This window comes from Hylobates moloch, unplaced genomic scaffold (assembly GCF_009828535.3).
Source record: "Hylobates moloch isolate HMO894 unplaced genomic scaffold, HMol_V3 SCAFFOLD_6, whole genome shotgun sequence".
NCBI classification, from domain to species: Eukaryota; Metazoa; Chordata; class Mammalia; order Primates; family Hylobatidae; genus Hylobates; species Hylobates moloch.
Genome location: NW_026652281.1, coordinates 72085891 through 72108507, shown reverse-complemented (window position 1 = coordinate 72108507; position 22617 = coordinate 72085891). Strand labels below are relative to the sequence as shown.

The 22617-nt window shown below is 43.2% G+C and overlaps 1 protein-coding gene and 1 pseudogene across 6 annotated transcripts in view; both read right to left on the bottom strand.

Moving 5' to 3' along the window:
- IQCK (IQ motif containing K) overlaps positions 1-22617 on the bottom strand; it is a 142047-nt gene that overhangs the window by 8889 nt on the left and 110541 nt on the right. For 4 of the 6 annotated variants that reach the window (XR_009214144.1, XR_009214146.1, XR_009214145.1 and 1 more), the window contains 2 exons: positions 21841-21952; positions 17139-17214 (listed from right to left, as the gene is read on the bottom strand). Coding sequence is in view for 1 of the 6 variants with exons in the window: in XM_032157032.2 (XP_032012923.1) it covers positions 21841-21952 (112 nt within the window). In the remaining 5 variants the exon portion in view is untranslated. The remainder of the gene's footprint in view (positions 1-17138; positions 17215-21840; positions 21953-22617) is intronic. The other 2 variants (XR_009214148.1, XM_032157032.2) reach the window with 1 other exon arrangement.
- On the bottom strand, positions 3860-4037 carry LOC116472135 (U2 spliceosomal RNA; annotated as a pseudogene).

The window sequence follows — 22617 nt, the reverse complement described above, 5'->3', positions numbered from 1 at the left end:
TATCTTTGCAAACTCAGGTATCAAACACAGCCAAGAACTTGAAAGTAAACAGAAGACGCCAATGTGGATGTTCCGGAATGTATTCCCCAAACTCAGAGCATGGGTGCTCATTCTTTAAACATCATTCTGGCAAGTTGACCTATCAGATATCCCAACAGCAGAAATGAATTTAGGAATGAAATACGGTCCCAATGGCTGATAAGCACATAAAAAGGTGTGCAATATCATTAATCATTAAGGAAATTAAAGCCACGATGAGATAGCCACCACACACCCACCAGAATGGTTAAAATGAAAGACTCATCACACTCATTGTTGGTAAAGATGCAGACTGCTTGTGCATCACTGATGGGGATGTAAAATGGTACAGCCACTTTGGAAAATGAGTTGGAAATATCTTAGAATTAAACGTATGTATGCCCTATAACCCAGCAACTCCAAACCCACAGCTGAAGTGAGTATTTACATCTGCCAAAAAACAGATCCAGGAGTGTTCAAAGCAGCAGCATTGGGCCAGGTGTGGTGGCACATGCCTATAATCCCAGCACTTTGGGAGGCCAAGGCTGGAGGATGGCTCGAGCCCAGGAGTTCAAGGCTGCAGTGAGCTATGATTGCACCACTGCACTCCAGCTTGGGCAGCAGAGTGAGACCCTATCTCTAAAAATAATAATAAAATCAACAAAGTGGCAGCATTTTTTTGTAATAGCCAAAAAGCGGATATAACCCAATAATCCATTACAAAGTGACTGGATTCACAACTTGTGACAATAATCATACAAAGGAATGCTACAACAGCAACACAGCAATACAAGATCAACTGAGTGCTACCCTCAACAATTTAGCTGCATCTCCCAGACATAATGTTCAGCAGAAGACATAGACGCCAGACACAAAGGAGTTCATTCTGTGTTTTCCAGTTAGGCAGAGAAGAAGCAAAACTACTCTGTGGTGAAAGGAGTCAGAACAGAGTTTACCTCAAGGGAAGGGGACACCGCATGGGGCATGAGGGAGCTGGCTGGAGGCCGCCCATGTTCATTATCTGGATCCAGGTGGTGGTTGAGTTGGATTCATGCACAGAATTTCACGGAGCACTGCACTGGGACCAGTGTACCCCACTGCATGTGAGTGCCACCTCAATCACCAAAATTAAAATAGGAACAATGGGGAGGAAGAAAACAGACACAAAAATGTGCCCACCTTTTTAGTCAGACCCTCAAAGAGTCTTACACACCTGAGAGGGTCCCTATGAACAATATCATAGAATTAATCAGGAAATTTGCACTAGCCAGATTCTGGACACTAGGCTCACGGCTTTACATACCTTAATTATCTCATACAATCCTCCCAACCATCCTGGGAGGTAGATGCTATCCTCATTTCCATTTTACTGACTGAGAAATTGAGGCTCAGAGATACTAAGCAACATGCCCAAGGTCACAGAATTAAGTAAATGGCCACACCAAGATTCTGATCTTGGTATCTTTTGAGTCCAAAATCCATGGTCTTAACCATCATCTGACACCACCTTGGAGCAAGAATTGGTCCCTAAAATTAGAAAGGCAGGGGAGCGTATGATATATATTACCGAGATTTTATTTTTCCATGAAGAGCAATACATTATAGAAAATACAAAGAATACAGGAAAAAAAGAAAAAAAAATCTATGCTCCTCTCCCCCAACTAGAAGAACAAATTGTGGAAGATTTCTTTCTACAAAGAAATACACGTTGAGGCCGGGCGCGGTGGCTCACGCTTGTAATCCCAGCACTTTGGGAGGCCGAGGTGGGCGGATCACGAGGTCAGGAGATCGAGACCACAGTGAAACCCTGTCTCTACTAAAAATACAAAAAAAATTAGCCGGGCGTGGTGGCGGGCACCTGTAGTCCCAGCTACTCGGAGAGGCTGAGGCAAGAGAATGGTGTGAACCCAGGAGGCAGAGCTTGCAGTGAGCTGAGATTGCGCCACTGCACTCCAGCCTGGGCGACAGAGCGAGACTCCGTCTCAAAAAAACAAACAAACAAACAACAAAAAAGAAATACATGTTGATATTCAGGGAGTAAATGTCAGTAGCCTGGTAAATTTACTTCCATTTCTTGACAGTACCAGATGCTGTGTTGCATTATTTTTGGGAAAATTAAGCCAACTTGGAAGCCACAAGGCATTCCGGGAGAACGTGACAGCCTTGAATGTGCAGTAATTGCGCCTTTCTGTTGTTGACTTCCAAACAGTTACTAAAGTTAATCCAGAGCAAAGGCTCCTTGAAGGCAGTATTTTAAATGGAAACATTTGGCGTGGGAATGGCAACAATGGTTATATTGAGACAGAACCATGGGATTATCAAGGTTTGACCCTGTAGGCTGGGCGCGGTGGCTCACGCTTGTAATCCCAGCACTTTGGGAGGCCGAGGCAGGCGGATCACGAGGTCAGGAGATCGAGACCACGGTGAAACCCCATCTCTACTAAAAATATAAAAAATTAGCCGGGCGTGGTGGCGGGCGCCTGTAATCCCAGCTACTCGGAGAGGCTGAGGCAGGAGAATGGCGTGAACCCGGGAGATGGAGCTTCCAGTGAGCTGAGATTGCACCACTGCACTCCAGCACTCCAGCACTCCAGCCAGGGTGACACAGCAAGACTCCGTCTCAAAAAAAAAAAAAAAAAAAAAAAAAGGGTTGACCCCGTAAAGGGTCTTGATTCCTGGAAAAAGAGCGATTCAATAAAAGGCTTGTTTTTAATAGGTGAAAACTGAGTTATTGACAGGGGAAGGAAGCCACCAAATCAAACCTAGCAATGGGGCCATCCAAGCACAGCTTAGTTGCTTAGAGCACACCACTTGGGAGAAGGCAGCTCCAGCTTTGAATCCCACCACCATTTACCAACTGGGTGGCCTGAACAAGTCTCTCAACCTCTTGGAAGCCTCAGCTCTCTCATTCATAAAAGGAGGATAGGAAGACTTTCCTTTTGGTAGAATTCAAAGATGAAATGAAATGGTACATATTGTATGGCACATAATAAATATTCGATAAAATTATTATTATTTTTTGAGATGGGGTCTCGCTCTATCGCCCAGGCTGGAGTGCAGTGATGTGATCTCAGCTCACTGCAGCCTCTGCCTCCTGGGCTCAGGTGATCCCCCCGACCTCAGCCTCCCAAGTAACTGGGACCACACGCGTGCACCACCATGCCTGGCTAATTTTTTGTGTCCTTGGTAGAGATGGAGTTTCACCATGTTGCTTAGGCTGGTCTCGAACTCCTGAGCTCAAGCGATCCGCCCGCCTCAGCCTCCCAAACTGCTGGGATTACAGGCATGAGCCACCGTGCTCAGCTATAAAATTATTTTTTATCACACAAGTAATGCAGTTACTGCAGAAAAACTGGAAAATATAATATTTTAAAACAAATATTTAAGCAGGTTTTCTTTAAATCATTGAGTAAGCCTTAGTTTATGTGTTATTCCTATGTATTTATAGATCTATTCGTATTTTCTTTCTATATCTCAATTTACAAGGGTAACTCCATTTTGCAATTAGCTGAATTACATTGAGATTGGAGTTTTAGTGCTGCAGTTTAAACAGCCACCATCTGGTTGTCCTTCGAAATTCTGTGTCTTCAAAAGCCGAGTGAGTCATGGGTGTGAATGAACACAGACAAACCCTGTCAGCCGTGTCTTATGACTTTTTAATTTATCACTGCATTCTCAGCTGCCGCTGCCCAAACTGAACCTTTAGAAATATCCCAGGCATTCTGAGTTTAGGGTATAAACTGTTAGCCAGTTCAGACTGGCAGAAGCTCTGTATATTACACGCTGCCTTTAAGAACAACAGAGACAAACCCTCCAGTTTATTTTTAAACAGCTCCTCTACAAGGGTAACAAATTAATAAACAATTGAGAAATTATTTCAATCTGTACTTAAGGATTGCGAGACAAGATTCACTCATCTTGATGGCTGACTCAGAACCCAGGGCAGATAGGGCTAACGTCAAGAAACTCCAAGGAATAAGAAACTACACTTGATCTTAGCCAAAAGGCCGAGAAGCGATAGGAATAAGAAACTAAACTGGCAGGGCGTGGTGGCTCACACTTGTAATCCCAGGACTTTGGGAGGCTGAGGGGGGCTGATTTCTTGAGCCCAGGAGTTCGAGACCAGCCTGGGCAATGTGGCGAAACCTCTACAAAAACTACAAAAATTAGTCGGGCATGGTGACGTGTGCCTGTAGTCCCAGCTACTAGGGAGGCTGAGGTGGGAGGATCACTTTAGCCCAGTAGGCAGCGGTTGCAGTGAGCCAAGATTGTGCCACTGTGCTACAATCTGGGGGACACAGCAAGACCCCGTCTCAAAAAAAACAAACAAACAAACAAAACTTCCCATCCCCTTTCTTCATGTTTGGTAAGGTGTTTGTTGTTGTTGTTGTTGTTTTTACCAAACATGAAGAAAGAGGATGGGAATTAACATCCTTCGAGTTTCAACCAGCGTTCTTTCTAACAGGAAGCCCCCTGGTCCACTGAAAAGGAAACGTGAACGTTTTCAACCACTTACTAAGATGAGAAATACATTTATCTACAAACAAAGCTGCATTTTTAGAAAAGATCACTGATCTCATCTTTGTCATTTTTACCCCATAAATGTCTCCTAAATCTGTCCACTTTTGTCTGTTCTTACTGCCACTGGGTCATCCGACCCATCTCCAACCTGCCCCATACTCATCTTTCCTATAAAGCCCTCCTAATGCTGTGTGGCCCAGCTGAAATTGGGTTCAACTCTGAAGTCTTCAACAAGGCCGGCCAGACACAGTGGCTCACATCTGTAATCCCAGCACTTTGGGAGGCCAAAGCGGGCGGATCACCTGAGGTCAGGAGTTCGAGACCAGCCTGGCCAACATAGTGAAACCCTGTCACTACTAAAAATATAAAAATTAGCTGGGCATGGTGGCAGGTGCCTGTAATCCCAGCTACTTGGGAGGCTGAAGTGGGAGAATCGCTTGAGCCTGGGAGGTGGAGCTTGCAGTGAGCCAAGGTCGTGCCACTGCACACCAGCCTGGGTGACAGAGCCAGACCCTGTCTTGAAAAAAAAAAAAAAAAAAGCAAGCATATGAGTACACAAAACCTTGTACATGAATATTCATAGCAGCATTATTCATAATAGCCAAAAAGTGGAAACAATTCAAATGCCCATCAATTGATAAGTGAGATGTGACACCTCCATACAATGGAATATTACTCAGCCATGCTACAGACTGAGTTATGTCCCTCAGAATTCATATGATGAAGCCTTAACTCCCACCATCTAACTGTATTGGAGATAGGACCTTTAAGGAGGTGATTAAGGTTAAGGATAGATACCTGATCTGGTAGAACTGGCACCTTTACAAGAAGAGGAAGAGACACCAGAGAGCTCCCTCTCCCATGTGATGACCCAGCAAGAAGGTGGCTGTCTGCAAGCCGGTAAGAGAGCCCTCACTAGAACCTGACCATGCTGGTTCCTTGATCTCAGACTTACAGTCTCCAGAACTGTGAGAGAACAAATGTCTGTCGTTTAAACTGTCAAGCCTGTGGTATTTTATTATGGTGGCCTGAGCTGACTAATACAAGCCGTAAAAAGGAGTAAAGTACTGACACATGCTACAACATGGATAAACTTTGCAAACATTGTGCTAAGTGAAAGAAGTCAGTCACAAAGGATTACATATTGAATGATTCCATTTATATGAACTGTCCAGACCAGGCAAATCCATAAAGAGACAGAGTAGATTAGTGGTTGTCTGGGGCTGGGAGGAATGGAAGTCTTGGGAGATAATGGCTAAAGGGTGTAGAGTTTCTTTTAGGGGTGATGAAAATATGCTAAAATTCATTTAGCGATGGTTGCAAATTCTGTGACATCTGTAGTATCTGTGATATACTAAAAGCCATTGAGTTGTACACTTTGAATTGCATGATATATGAATTATGTCTCAATAAAACTTTTAAAAAAAGAAAGATGACATTTCAATAATGGTCAACTCTAGGCGGTGAGACAGAATCATCCACTTTTTTGTTTAGTTTTCTACAAAGAGCAAGTATTACTTCTACAATCAGTTAAAAAAAGGTTATTTTTAACAATTCTGTTAAAACAAATGCCAGCCCTATTCTCCTTGTCAACAAAGCTGATAAAACTTACACCTTTGCAAGAGTCATATATGCTCTAATGACAATTCCCCCTGGGCCAGGCTTCCCAGTGTTTAATGTTCTTCCCCATACATTATCTCATCTGAGGTTCACAAGCTGTCTGTGTTATAAGCAAGGAAAACAACTGTTTTCCTCCTGAATGTATTTACATCCTGCTTCCTTCCTTAAAAGATTTGAGATAATTTATGATAAAAGATGGTAAATCAAAACGAAAAAAGAAAACCAAGCGTGAAGAGAAATGGAGAATTTAGATATGCTAACTATAGCGTTTAAGACGTTGCTATAAATGAGTTTCACATTGAACTCTGAGCATCCTGGCCAACAAGGCAAAAAGGGAAAGACAGGGAAGAAGCAAACCATTTTCAAGGGAAGCAACATTTTTCCTGGCACCATTTGCTGGATGACATTTCACATATAGATTTATTTTTGAAAGGGATTTAATGGATTTTGACTCAAAGAAAAAATTTTACAGAAGATGTTAAAGTACATTAACATGGTTATTTCCCAAAGGTACCTTGGTTTGTAAGCCAAAGACACACCACCTTGGCAAATTCAGGGAAAATCTAAAACCATGGGAACCAAATTTATAATCTAACTTAGTGGTTTTCATATTTTTAAACTGCCACCTTCAACTTAAAAAATATGTTTTACATTGCTTTTACAATGCACAAACATATCTCAAACAAATATTTCTCCAAAAAGTATTTCCCTTACAATAAGCAAAGCATGTTGATATTTTCTCTATATTGTACTTCATTTTTCAAAATGTTTGTGGCAACCCACTAATTGATTTCACCACTCAGTGGGAAAAGACACTGCTCTAAAATGATTCAAAAATGATATGGGGCCAGGTGTGGTGGTTCACACCTGTAATCCCAGCATGTTGGGATACCGAGGTGGGCGGATCACCTGAGGTCAGGAGTTTGAGACCAGCCTGGCCAACATGGTGAAACTCCATCTCTACTAAAAATACAAAAATGGGCTGGGCGTGGTGACGAGCGTCTGTAATCCCAGCTACTCAGGAGGCTGAGGCAGGAGAATTGCCTGAACCCGGGAGGTGGAGGTTGCAGTGAGCTGAGATCGCACCACTGTACTCCAGCTTGGGTGACAAAACAAAACTGCATCTCAAAAAAAAAAAAAAAAAAAAAAAAGATGGCTCACAATGCTAGACACTGATCATTATTGAGCACCTAATGTTTATGAGGCATTGGACTAAGCATATTCATTACAAGCATTATCTCATTTCGGAATCCAGTGAGGGGGATACTTTTATTTCCATTGTACAGGTGAAAAAACTGAAAGCTAGAAGGGTTAAGCAACTTGTTTAAGGTCACATAGCCAGTAAGAATTTGTAGGTGAAATTAGCTCAAGTTGTTGTTTTGACACAAATAAACTTGTCTCTCAGTTGGGCTTTCAGGGAGAGTGTTAATTTCATTCTGCATCTAAAAGATGAGCAATCAGGAAGGTTAAGTGCCTTGCTCAAGGACACACAGCCAGGAATTTTCCAGCCAGGGTTCCAATGCAGGTCTTGGGACTCCAAGCCTAGGACTCTTTCTACTATTATTAGCCGCTCATCCTGAACAGCTTCAAATGTCACTTTGAAACCTCTTAAGTGACAAGTCTCTGGATGCCACGAGAAGAAAATGAGGGCAATTCCAATGCACGTGGCAACAGTAGGGCTCATGCAAAAGATTCCTTAGTCTCCCCCATCTCCCTCCTACTCAGATCTGGCAAAGTAAGGCATTTTTGAAAAGTTTTCCTAGCCACCGAAGTATTACCAGTGACAGTGAGGTGGGTACCTTTTTTAGATCTCTTGGTACTATTCTATGTTTTTCATAATGAGAATGTATTGCTTTGATATGGGGACAGGTTTTAAATTATTTTTAAAAAGATAATTTAAAAGAGATAATGAGAATTGAATCTGAAAACTGGCAAGACGCTTTAGCTGTTCAGATCCTAAATTTAGATCCTAAGGGTGAACGCCATGTGTCAACAGACTTGGACTGGTGCTCACAGAAAGAAGCAGGGACAATTTGGTGGGCGGGATCCTTACTCTTTAAGGCAGGCTCACAGGCATAAAGAAGCATGTGCTTCATGCCCTTGGCAATGCAACCAGAAGTCCTAATGGACTTTGTAGGAAACTGAACACCAACAGATTTCTCTCGAGCATTTGAACTCCATAAATAACATCTGTGCATTGCAGCCTAATGAGGAGAGAGAGAGGGAGGACTCTGGAGTCAAGCTGCTTGGTTCTGCTACGTTCTTGCTGTGTGGCCCCAGATAATATTGTTTGACACCTCTCTGCCTTGGTTTCTTCATCTACAAAATGGAGACCATAGCAGTACCTACTTCAAAGGTGTAAAGATTATTTAATTGAGTTACTACTAGTAAAGTGCTTGGGAAAATGCTTGCCTCATAGTAAGTGCACAATGAATGTAAACAAACACTCTTTTTTATTATTTTTAGAAATTATGGATAATCGAAAAAGAAAAATAATCACTTGCATTTCTGTTTTAGAAAAAAAGGCAAAAATCAATCAACTCATCAATCGCCTGCATTACAACCACCCAGAGATAATCAATATTAGCATCTGGGGATTATATTCTAATGAGCTTTTTGTCTTTCTTTCTTTATTATTTTTTGAAACGGAGTCTCGCCTGTTGCCTAGGCTGGAGTGCAATGGCGCGATCTCAGCTCACTGCAACCTCCACCTCCTGGGTTCAAGCGATTCTCCTGCCTCAGCCTTCTGAGTAGCTGAGATTACAGGTGCCTGCCACCATGCCAGGCTAATTTTTGTATTTTTAGTAGAGATGGGGTTTCACCATGTTGCCCAGGCTAGTCTTGAACTCCTGACCTCAGGTGATCCACCCGCCTTGGCCTCCCAAAGTGCTGAGATTACAGGCGGTCTTTATCCATTTATATATTATATGTAAGCATATAGCTTCCCTTAATTTTTTTTTTTGGAAACAGTTCTGTTTGCTTTATTTTTCTTTTTTTTGGAGACAGGGTCTTGCTCTGTCTCCCAGGCTGGAGTGCAGTGGCACAATCATAGCTCACTGCAGCCTCAACCTCCTGAGCTTTAAGAGGTCCTCCTGCTTCAGCCTCCTGAGCAGCTGGGTCTACAGGCATGCACCACCCTACCCAGTTATTTATTTTTTATTTTTTTAGTGGACACAGGGTCTCTTAACATTGCCCAGGCTAGTCGCGAACTCTTCAAGTGATCCTCCCAGCTTGGCCTCCCAAAGCGCTGGGATTACAGGTGTGAGCCACTGTGTCCAGGCTCAGTTCTGTTTACTTGCCCATAGAGTGTTTGGCAAGCTGGCTGATCTGGGAAGGAGGTTATGTAACACAGATCCATTCATTCAACCAACAAGTATTCCTTGACTGTCTACTATGTGCTGGGCACTGTTCTAGATGCTGAGGATAGAGCAGTGAACAAAATAGGAAAGAAAGGTCCCTGCTGTCAGAGAACTTACATTCTAGTGCAGTCACATAGACAATAAACAAAATAAATCATTAAAATCCTGGGTGATTGGCCGGGTGTGGTGGCTCACACCTGTAATCCCAGCACTTTGGGAAGCCGAGGAGGGTGGATCACTTGTGGTCAGGAGTTCGAGACCAGCCTGGCCAACATACTAAAACCTCATTGCTATTAAAAATACAAAAATTAGCCGGGTGTGGTGGCACGTGCCTGTAATCCCAGCTACTCGGGAGGCTGAGGCAGGAGGAACCCTTGAACCCCGGTGGTGGAGGTTGTAGTGAGCCAAGATCATGCCATTGCACTCCATCCTGGGTGACAGAGCGAGACCCTATCTCCAATAAATAAATTAATTAATTTTCTCAGTTCTGCCACTTCAAAGCTATGTGACCAAAGGTGAATGATTTAACCTCTGAGACACAGTTTCCTCCCCTGAAAGATAGGGGCAATAATAGTTTCCTTTTTTTTTTTTTTTAATTGCTATGGAGTCTCACTCTGTGGCCCACGCTGGAGTGCAGTGGCGTGATCTTGCCTCACTGCCACCTCCGCCTCCTAGATTTGAGCAATTCTGCAGCCCCAGCCTCCCGAGTAGCTGGGATTACAGGCGCCTGCCATCATGCCTGGCTAATTATTATATTTTTAGTAGAGACAGGGTTTCACCATGTTGGCCAGGCTGGTCTCGAACTCCTAACCTCAAGTGATCTGCCCACCTCGGCCTCCCAAAGAGCTGGGATTACAGGCGTGAACCACTGTGCCCAGCTGGGCAATAATAATTTCTACTCATTCTGTTTGCTGTGAAGATTAGAAATAATATATGCAAAGTGCCTGGCATGTAGTTGGCACTCTAAATCAGAGCTCATAGCATGAGGATTGCGGGTCTTTGCAGACACCCAATGTTTGGCAGCCACACGTAGGCAATGCTGTCCTGTAGGCCGGGACACAGCTTGACGAGGTAGACAGAATTTCCCATTGCCCTCCCGATTAGCTCCAACTTGCATTCAGAAAGAGTCATTCTGGGTGTGACAGGTTCAAATGTAGTGACAGGAGGAGACTCCTTCCAGAATATATGCTTCCTACCTTCTCAAACGTGATCAAACTGCACAAAAATCTCCTTTAAACCTCCCTACTCCTTTCCTCCAAACTTTCCCAAATTGCCAAATACCAAATTCATGCCTCCCTCTTCTCTGCCTCACCCTCTAAACTTCTGGATTTACTCTCTGCCTCCCCCAGTGATCCCACCTCGCTTTCTCCAACAAAAGCCCAGTAGTGAGCAGAACGTTCACGATCTATTGTTCTTGCCTTCAACTTTGAGACCAAACTCCCAAACCCGGCAACAGCCACCAAAACGGCAGCAACAGGTTTTCAAGGTTTAAATTCGCCCAGACAGCAGGCCTCTTGCCTGGGAGGCAGGAGATTCTACAGCAGACACCTATGGGATATTCTGTTTTGCTGTTACAGAGATTTCCTGATTCAACCATTCAATTTTTCAAAGCAGAAAGCAAGGTCCATGTAGCTGCTAAATTGCAGAGTCGAACAGGAACTCAGATCCCCTGAATTTTACACCAAATGAAACTGCATTAGTGAGGAGAGCCTCGCAAAGGAAGATTTTGAATCCAAAGCTATTACTGGGATCTTGTAGCTAATCCATAGTATTAGGGCTTTGCTGATGTGGTTACAACACATTCTCTACTAAGAATAAACCCATGTAATCACTTTCTCTGGCCTCTAGCCTGACACAGCTTATAAATTTCCCCCAGGAGATTCTAATCTGCAGCCAGCATTGAGAACCACTGCTGTACATAAATTACCTGGAATAAAAACTTTATTTTTGCTGACAGCTTTAAAAAATATTACTAAAACCAGCCACCAGTTACTGACCTTTCACTCTGTGCCAGAGACCTGTTTAATTCCATACACGGCTGTTTTACTTAATCCTCACAGTAGCCCTTTGTGACAGATCCTAATTGTCCCCACACAATAGAGGAGAAAACAGCCTGGAGAGGATTAACGACCTGCCCAGGATACCATCCTGATGGTAAAAGGCAGGAGCTCGGTTCTGTCAGACCCTCCAAAGCCAATATTTTTATTTTTATTTTTTTGAGACAGGGTCTTACTCTGTTGCCCAGGCTGAAGTACAGCAACATGATCATGGTTTTCTGAAGCCTCGACCTCCCAAGACCAAGAGATCCTCCTGCCTCAGCCTCCCAAGTAGCTGGGACCACATGCACAGACCACCACACCCAGCTAGTTTTCATATTTTTTGTAGAGATAGAGTCTCCGTATGTTGCCCTGGCTGGTCTCGAACTCCTGGGCTCTCAAGTGATCCTCCCATCTTGGCCTCCCAAAGTGTTGGTATTACAGGCATGAGTGACTGTACCTGGCTGCCAATATTCTTAACAATATATATTAACCATATGTTGAATGCTTTGCTTAATTAATAATAATTATCATTTACTGATCACTTATTATGGGCCAGGCACTATTCCAGTTCATTTAATCCTTACAAAAACTCTATGGCTTGGTTACTAGTATTAGTATTGCCATTGTATTGCCAGACAAACTGAGTTACAGAGAGGTTAAGCAACCTGCTCGATGTTGCACAGTGAGAAATGGGAAACTTAGCCCAATCTGGTCATGAGCCATCTAGGGGTTTGTAGATTTATCTATATCCTTCAAAAGCATTATGCATCGGCCAGGCATGGTGGCTCACGCCTGTAATCCCAGCACTTTGGGAGGCCAGGGCAGGTGGATCACAAGGTCAAGAGATCAAGACCATCCTGGCCAACATGGTGAAACCCTGTCTCTACTAAAAATACAAAAATTAGCCAGGCGTGGTGGTGCACACCTGTAGTCCTAGCTACTCGGGAGGCTGAGGCAGGAGAATCACTTGAACCCGGGAGGCGGAGGTTGCAGTGAGCTGAGATCACATCAGAGATGAAGCTCATGAAGTTGGAAGTGGTCATTCGCATAAACTTAAATATAGGATCTTGAACTTTTAGGGCAAATCATTAAGAAAGGAAATCATCTTTTATTTTTTAATCTCAGAACAGTAGGGATCTTCAGGCATTGCAGTAGGAGGCTTGTGTCATGTCATAGCTGTGCAGACTTTTGGAAATTTTAAATGAAAAGATATGTGTAAAACTTGATGTCATCCAAACATCCCCAGACACTGGTGAGTCCTAAAAATAGAATTGATGAAGGCAGTGCCAAGGCATGAAGTCACTAGATGTCTCTTAATCAAATTATTTATTTTGCAGGTTAAAATGGAGAAGGAACTAAGTTTTGAGGAATTATGAAAGAAAAAAATGAAAATGACACCTCAGATTTACAGATATATTTCTTCTGAAGGAGCCATGGTCCTATCAAAACAATGACCTCATTTAGAATTATTACTGAGGCATAAGAATTCTCATTTTACAAGTAGATGTAGCACAAAGATGACATCACCCATCAAAAGTCCCACAGTGGGTTGGTAGCATTAAGTATAAATTAATATAACATTTTTGGATGACAATACGGTGATCACTGTCTAAATTTAATATGCGCCTGTCCTTTGACCCAGCAATTCCACTTCTAGGAATTTATCCTATAGAGATACTTCTACAAGGCTGGGCATGGTGGCTCACACCTGTAATTCCAGCACTTTAAGAGGCCGAGGCAGATGGATCACCTGAGGTCAGGAGTTCGAGACCAGCCTGGCCAACATGGCGAAACCCCATCTCTACTAAAAATACAAAAATTAACTGGGTGTGGTGGCACTCACCTGTAATCCCAGCTACTCAAGAGGCTGAGGCAGGAGAATTGCTTGAACCTGGGAGGTGGATGTTGCAGTGACCTGAGACTGTGCCACTGCACTTCAGTCTGGGCGACAGAGCAAGACTCTGTCTCAAAAAAAAAAAAAAAAAAGAAGAAGAAAGGAAAAGAAAAAGAAATACTTCTACAAGTAAGCTAGAATATAGCTACAACAATGTTTATGGAGCATTGTTCATAATACAAGCCAACTATCCATTCATGGGAATTGGTTTTACAAAAGTATGGTACAGTGCTATCATTTTTATGGAGCCACTAAAAATAATGGGATAGATCTGTGTGTGCTGGCATGAAGCAGATGGCAATGATATATTGCCAAGTGAAGGAAAAACAAGCAAGTTATGGTACAGCATATATAATATGGTTACATGTTTATAAATATATATATTTACTTTTTTTATTTTTTTGAGACAGAGTCTTGCTCTGTCACCCAGGCTAGAGTGCAGTAGTGTGATCTCGGCTCACTGCAACCTCCACCTCACTGCAACCTCCACCTCCTGGTTCACCCAATTCTCATGCCTCAGCCTTCTGAGTAGCTGAGACTACAGGCATGTGCCACCATGCCCAGCTAATTTTTTTGTATTTTTAGTAGAGACGGGGTTTCACCATGTTGGCCAGGCTGATCTCGAACTCCCGGCCTCAAGTGATCTGCCTGCCTCGGCCTCCCAGAGTGCTGGAGCTATAGGTGTGAGCCACCACACCTGGCCTATATTTGTATGTTGATAGATGAATGGGAAAACTATGGGCTGATATACTCAACAGTGATTGTCTTTGGAAAATACATCACTAAAACTTGACCTTTTTTGTTAGATGATAGACTGTTGGTCACAAAGGTTCTCAACTAATGCTAGAACCCACTTCCTGAGCCACAGGCTAGAGTGTTCCCTGTACCCAGGTTCCCTCTCTGGTGGCCAAACCCTTCTCTGCTCCTCAAATGTAGATGGACAGAGGATTCGGAAAGAGGGAGAAAAGAATATTCTTATCCTTATTCACTTAACCGTGGTTTCTTGCTTTAGTGAAAGTATCTCCCCAAAACATTCATGTAGATCCTGCAGCCTTTGAATGGGGCTCTCAGCCTCCTCTAGTGCCAACCCTCCCCTGTACTAGTGCTCTGTGGTCACTCCAGTGTCAGGGTGCAGGCTGGGAGGCATAGCCAGACACTGCCTGCTGTCCAGCCTGTGAGTCCTTAGTTACCATGCCGGGAAGCTGTGCACTGGACCACTTTGGCCTATTGGGCACTTGGGTTACAGAACAGCATGGCCTGGGATGGCCCTAGCCTCTTTGGCATCAGGTAGATCCAGGTTCAAATCCCTGGTCTCTGGTATGACTGGCTGCGTGGACTTGTGCAAGCCATGTATCCTTTCAGCCCCAGTTTCCTCATCTGTACGATGGAGATAATCTCACCTCTCTGAGATACCAGGTGTGAGGACTACGTGGAAACATAAGGTGCTTAGTGTAGTGTCTGGCACATGGTATAAGCTCCATCGCTCGTAGCTACTCCTTAGTCGCAGACATCCTTCTCTGCTCTCGGCAATGCACCCAATTACATGGGCTAGGAAGGAAAGAACTGAGTTCCAGCATATCTTATTTATTTATTTATTTTGAGACGAGGTCTTGCTCATTACCCAGGCTGGAGTGCAGTGGTGCAGTCACCTCTCAGTGCAGCCTCGAGTTCCTAGGCTCAAGCAATCCTCCCACCTCAGCTTCCTGAGTAGCTGGGACTACAGGAGTGTGCTACCACGCCTGGCTAATTTTATTTTTTTGTAGAGATGGGGTCTCATTGTGTTGCCCAGGCTGGTCTTGAACTCCTAGGCTCAAGCAATTCTCCCACCTTGGCCTCCCAAAGCGCTGGGATTACAGCCGTGACCACAGCCTCCAGCATATCCTAAGGTCACAAGCAGGAGGGATGGCTAAGATGAGGTGTTCACCTGAAGAATAGCCTTTAAACCACAGGGAAATCCTAATCTCTAGGATTTGTCATTGTGATCTAAATTAAAATTAGGGAAAAGAACTTTCTGTGGTCTCCACCCTCTACTCTGGGCTTTCATGTTTTCCCTCTAGAAGGAAACATTGCTCTAAGAAACGTACTATATTTGGGAATAAAATGGTGTTCAGTATGTTATAGTGTCCTTTTTATGAAAGAAAAATCAAGTCTCAGCTCCAGGAATGTGTGCTTCCAAGAAACTTACTTAATCTTGAGGACACAATAAACCATTAATGATCCTATTTCCTTTATTGTTGTGGCTTCCAGGAAACTCAGAGCCATATTTCTATTCACTATAGGAACATTTTTGAGGCCATGATTCACATTGCATAATGTATTAGGGAAGCGCTGAGTATTTCCTGAACAAATGGTTTGTCTTTTTTCTTATGGACATTGTGAATTTATGTAATAGATTCTATTTCCATCTTTACTTTAGCATGTTTTTCTAAGAAACTTCTATGTTGGTCAAAGGGTAAAAACTTTCAGTTATAAGATGAATAAGTTCTGGGGATCTAATGTAAAGTATGGTAACTACAGTTAATAATACTGAATTGTTTATTTAAAAATTGGTAAGAGAGCAGATTTTAAGTGTCCTCACCACACACGTACACACGCACAAATCGTAATTAAGGGTGATGGATGTGTTCATTAATTTGATCGTAGTAATCATTACACAGTATGTATGATACAGCTTGGCTCTGTGTCCCCACCCAAATTTCATCTCGAATTGTAACCCCCATGTGTGGAGGGAGGGATCTGGTGGGAGGTGACTGGAGCATGGGGGAGGTTCCCCCACACTGTTCTTATGATAGTGAGTGGGTTCTCATGAGATCTGATGGTTTATGTTTGACAGTTCCCCCCTCACACTCTCTCTCTCCTGCCACCATATAAGACGTGCCTTGCTTCCCTTTTGCCTTCCACCATGATTTTAAGTTTCCTGAGACTCCCAGCCATGCAGAACTATGAGTCAATTAAATCTCTTTTCTTTATAAATTACCCAGTCTCAGGTATTCTTTATAGCATTGTGAAAATGGACTAATACAGTGTACAAATAATAAATCATCATGTTGCACACCTTGAATATATATAATTTGTATTTGTCAGCCTAGGCCTTGAAGTATTTTACTTACAGCACTGAGTGGCTTTATTTTTTTCCCTAATCTTAATTATTCCTTCATTACCACCTTTATCTAAAAATATCATATTGTGTGTATTTCCGTAACTACTAAAAACAACTCTTGGAATGAAGTAAGAAATAAACAGTTAAGCAAACAAAAAGTAGACAACTCATTTCCTTTGACAGATCAATCAATCTCTCCTTCCAAGTCTCTGCCTTTTCTTCAAAACATTAAGAAGTGATAGTTATTTAGAGATTATTTGTGCGTATATAAAGAATATACACACACATATATGATAAATTTATCTGATGATATATATGATGTATATATACGTGTGTGCATATATATACACACACACACATATGTAATTTAATCTGATGCTATGGGAACAATTTCTATGGTTTCTTTCTCCCTGCTCATACTAGATTTCTAAATAAAATATGGATATTCAATTACAAAGCACATTTGAAAACAATTACTGACTATGTGAGTCTAAACATATGCTATTAATCGAGACATGATACTTTTTACTACATCTCAAAAATGACTTGGGCATCTTATTTTAAGCTACATTGGCTGAAATTCTTACCATACACGTTTTAAAATAATTCCTGCATCTGTCCTGATGGATAGAGACTTGAAGATAACTTCACACCGCTTCCGTCCTAGAAGAAAATACTGTTTGGGACAGGCAGCCTCTTACTCACTGTAACGTGAGATGGGCTATATATGACCACGATTCCACCCCGACAGCTGATGTGACTCTCCCTCAGACCTCGTGTCTGCCCAAGGTTGCTCTAAGCTATGAACTTGGTAAAATCTATTTGTACTGTAAATGCTGGAGCGCAATGTGGATAAAATGGCAACAACTTAAAAAGATATGCCTGTCTCCTGGATTTGTACATAGATGAGCTTTTTTTTTTTTTAATGAAGTTGAAAAACCGTTTTCATTTGCAATCACTCCACTATTTTTTATTGCAAGTCTAAAGGAGAACTAGCATGTGCTTAACATCCATTTTCAAATTGCTTCACTGCAAGCCTTTGAGGTCTAACTGAGGTATCACCTTGGCTGGGGAGATTTATTTTGTAACCCCCCCACACTACCCAGATTCATAAGGTTTAAAATAGGAAGTAACTCTAGCGCATGAGCTTAATGAAATGATTCAACTCGGCGACAGTTAAAGGGAACAAGAAGTTCTGCTTCGCCTGGTGTGCAGCAGGTTGTACTCTGCTTCTCATAATTCAGCCCCTAGCTGGAGGCTTCAGTCCATGAAAACATAAACAGCAAGAACCCTGAAGCCCAGAGAAGAAACTGAACAGGTCGTATGTCATGTTCCAGAAGATTCCTGAGAAGTTGGGTCTGAAGGCAGAATCTAAGAGAATGTCTTAGCTTTCTGCATCTGTCCTCCAGGATGTGTTAGAACACTGGACAGAGAAAGGGAAGTCCTGGGCCCAGCCCCAGACTCTCCTCTGCTGTGTGACCTTGAGCAAGCCACTTAATCTTGCTGGAACTCCATTTCTTCACATGTAAAATGAAGCCCAGAGCTTCATCCCCTAAATATGTACAGACCACCTGCTCTGTGCCAGGCTCATGATGACTAAGACAAACACAGTCCCTACAAGAAAGCCCATGGAGCCTGGAGTCTATTGGAAGATATCAACACAAATATTTTAATAATACTATCATGACAATAACTCACATTTATGGGAGCTATGTGCCAGGACTTGTTCTAAAGATCATCATCTCTTATCATCTTGTAATAACACCTGTACAAGATAGACACTATTATTACTAGTCTCATTTTGCACAAGGGAAAACTGAGGCTTCATGAAGTTCACTAGATCAGGGTCACATGGATAGAAGTGGTAGTTAGGATTCCAAGGGCAGGTCTGGCCAGCTCCAAAGCCCGGTCCTTTACCTGTCCTTTCTGCTGTCCTGACTTCCTTCTTAACTGATCACAGACCTGGGGACAGACTTTAGAATTGGCTTGTTTGCCCAAAGGCCATTTCACGGTCTCAGCGTAAATGGGAACCTATCCATGGGTTCACACTGGGGTATTTACTGAAGAGGTGTTTCTTGTTTGGAAAGCACGGCTCACTCCTTCCGGAGCCCTTGGAAGGTGGCACGGGAAGCCAGCAGCAGATGGTGGAAGTGGAATTGCTTCCACCAGCCCCTCCAGCCCCTCTGCTGCGGGCTGGATAACGGCATGAACTCCAGTCTATTCTCCCTGCTCCGAAGCGAGCCCAATCAGTCAATCAACCAACTGCAAATCAAATCCAAAGAATACAGACCAACAGAAAGAAATGGGCATGCTGCACTTTCCTCGACCTTTAAACTGATTACAGCCCTGATTGCCTTCCAGTTTTGAAGCCAAATGAAACTGCATTTGTGCATGGAACAGAGGCCTGTGCTGAGCCAGCCAAACAGTAATAGCTCAAGCTGCTTCTTTATAAGGGCAGCTTAGATCACCAATTTGATGTGCGCCTACTCTGCACCAGGAACTTTCTGTTTATTGACTCGTTTAAACCTCACAGCTCCATTCATTCATTCATTCGTTCAACAGATATTTATCTGGTGCTCACTTTGTGCCAGGCACTGTACTAGGAGTTAAGCCAGGCAGACACATCACATCAGGAGGTACCATGATGTCAATGTGTCCTATTATTTCATGTAGGTTATATGCTAGTGGGGAAGACAATTGTCCAGTAAATAAATTTAGGCTGGTGCAAAAGTAATTCCATTTAATGTCATTATTTTTAATGGCAAAAACCGCAATTATTTTTGCACCAACCTAATAGCAGCTGTACAGTCAAGCATCAGCAGGACTTGTTGCCCAGAGCCGAGAGCATAGGCCTAAAGGACTCCACATTTTAAAGAAAGCACAAAACAACTGGGCATCTCACATCTCCTTAGGTTCTCCATCCTGGCTAAGCAATAGACACGGTGGCTGATGCCTGTAATCCCAGCACTTTGGGAGGCCAAGGAAGGAGGATCACTTGAGGTCAGGAGGTCAGGACCAGCCTGGCCAACATGGTGAAACCCCGTCTCTACGAAAAAAACAAAAATTAGCTGGGCATGGTGGCAAACGCCTGTAATCCCAGCTACTTGGGAGGCTTAGGCATGAGAATCGCTTGAACCCCAGAGGTGGAGGTTGCAGTGAGCTGAGATTGCACCACTGCACTCCAGCCTGGGTGACAGAGTGAGACCCTGTCTCAGAAAAAAAAAAAGGAATAGAAAGTACAGAGTCCCAAGGTGAAGAAGGCATTGGCACATTGCAAGAACAGAAAAGAGACTAGAGGGGCTGCAGCCCATTGAGGGAGGATGGGGACAGGGTAGGACGGGGAGGTTAGAGGATCCAAGGCATGATGGCCTGTGGCCTGCTGAGGGATGTATGACTATTTTTTGTAGTTTCTCATAATGATAAAGTACTATGTGCTTATCTAAAAGATTCCAACAGTATGGTTCCAGCCCTCTGGTCCAAATTCTCAAAGGTAACTACCAATAATTTTCTTCCAGACTGTTTAGCATCTCTGTGTTTCCATGCATATATATATATATTTTTTTTTTTTTTTTTTTTTTTTTTGAGACGGAGTCTGGCTGTGTTGCCTAGACTGGAGTGCAGTAGCACAATCTCGGCTCACTGCAACCTCTGCCTTCTGGGTTCAAGTAGCTGGGATTACAGGTGCCCGCCACCACGCCCGGCTAATGTTTGTATTTTTAGTAGAGACAGGGTTTCACCATGTTGGCCAATCTGGTCTTGAACTCCTGACCTCAAGTGATCCACCCGCCTCAGGCCCCCAAAGTCCTAGGATTACAGGCCATGCATATATTTTTTATATGAATAAAAACTTACAGTTCTGCAATTTAATTTTCTTCACTTGAAAACATATCAGACCAGGCGTGGTGGCTCACGCCTGTAATCCCAGCACTTTGGGAGGCCGAGGCGGGCAGATCACCTGAGGTCAGGAGTTTGAGACTAGCCTGGCCAATATGTATGGTGAAACCCTGTCTCTACTAAAAATACAAAAATTAGCCGGGCATGGTGGTGGGTGCCTGTAATCCCAGCTACTCAGGAGTCTGAGGCAGGAGAATTGCTTGACTCTGGGAGGTGGAGGTTGCAGTGAGCTGAGATCAAGCCACTGCACTCCAGCCTGAGTGACAGAGCAAGACTCCGTCTCAAAAAAAAAAAAAAAGAAAAGAAAAGAAAACATATCAGCCAAGCACGCTGGCTCATGCCTGTAATCCGAGCACTTTGGGAGGCTGAGGTGGGCAGATCACTTGAGGTCAGGAGTTCAAGACTAGCCTGGCCAACATGGTGAAATCCTGTCTCTACTAAAAATACAAAAATTACCCAGGCGTGGGGGAACACGCCTATAATCCCAGCTACTCAGGAGGCTGAGGCTGGAGAATCACTTGAACTCAGAAGGCGGAGGTTGTAGCGAACCGAGATTGCGCCACTGCATTCCAGCCTGGGCAAACAGAGTGAGACTCTTCCAAAAAAAAAAAAAAAAAAAAGAAGATATTGGCTGATTATGAGACTGAGAAGTCCCACAATCTGCCATTTGCAAGCTAGAGACCCAGGAAGTCCAGAGAACCAATAGTGTAGATTCTAGTCTGGGTATGAAGGCCTGTGAGCAGAAACACCAAGGGCAGGAGAAGATCAAGGCCCCAGCTCACATGGCCAGGCAGAGTTCATGCAACCTTCCTCCACCATTTTGTTCTATTCAGGCCCTTAACAGATTGGATGAAACCCGTTAGAGAGGTCCATCTGCTTTATTCGGTCAATCAATTCAAATGCTAATCTCTCTGGAAACACCTTGACAGACACATCTAGAAATAATGTTTAATCTGGGCATCTCACAGCGCGGTCAAGTTGACACATAAAATTAGCCATCGCAAAAGGGGAGAAGACAAGCATAAAATACCATCTGAGTTCAGACACACAATCAACAACTTAGAAGAATAACTATAACTATCCATCATACTGATAGACACTGTGTTTCCAAAATAATGGGTTATTCTTGATGCCTTGTAGCTTCAAAAATAGAAGTCTGCAGACACAGGGAGACATGAATTTGTCCCTGTGGGAGAGAAATGGCCCTGTAAATTATATCACATCACCTCTGTCATTCCAGAGGAGAATCTTAATATGCAGCCACTTCCCCCATGCACAAGTTGAGTTCCATGCAGACAAGGACCTTACAAAAGCTCAGAGGGCCTCCTTCTTGAGCTTGGAATAAGAATCAGGCTTTTCTTAAATGAACTAAGGACTGTGAATCCAGCAACTTACCTTTTTGTTCTTGCTTGGCCCAGAAAATTTTGACTCGCTGGTGAATGTGCTTGGCCTCGCGAAGTTTCTTCTGCCACTGACGCAGTTCTTGAATCTCAGGATCACAGCGAACCTGGAAAATCCCAGTGAAACTTTAGTCCCTTTTCAACATGCTTCTGCACACTAACTTATTAACCCTGCATGGAAAATCCTTTACAAACCAATTGGATGTACTTTTGATTCTCAATGAATCATCGTCCTAAATGAATTATTGACACTCCTAGAGCTTACATCATATTTGAGCATAAATGAGGTTGTGTGAAGATTTGCTATAGTAACAGTAGGTTAAGAATGAATAGGCCTGTGCTGTCCAATAGAAAGATAATGCAGCCACCACATTTGTAACTTTAAACTTCCTGGCATCTCATTTTAAAAAGTAAAAGCAAGCAGATAAGATTATTTTTAAGAATATATTTCACTTGGCCAGGCACGGTGGCTTACTCCTGTAATCCCAGCACTTTGGGAGGCCGAGGCTGGCAGATCACCTGAGGTCAAGAGTTCGAGACCAGCCTGGCCAACATGGTGAAACCCCCTCTCTACTAAAAATACCAAAATTAGCTGAGCGTGGTGGTGGGTGCCTGTAATCCCAGCTACTTAGGAGGCTGAGGCAAGAGAATCGCTTGAACCCGGGAGGCAGAGGTTGCAGTGAACCGAGATTGTGCCATTGCACTCTAGCCTGGGCGACAAGAGAGAAATTCCGTCTCAAACAAGCAAGCAAGAATATATCTCACTTAACCT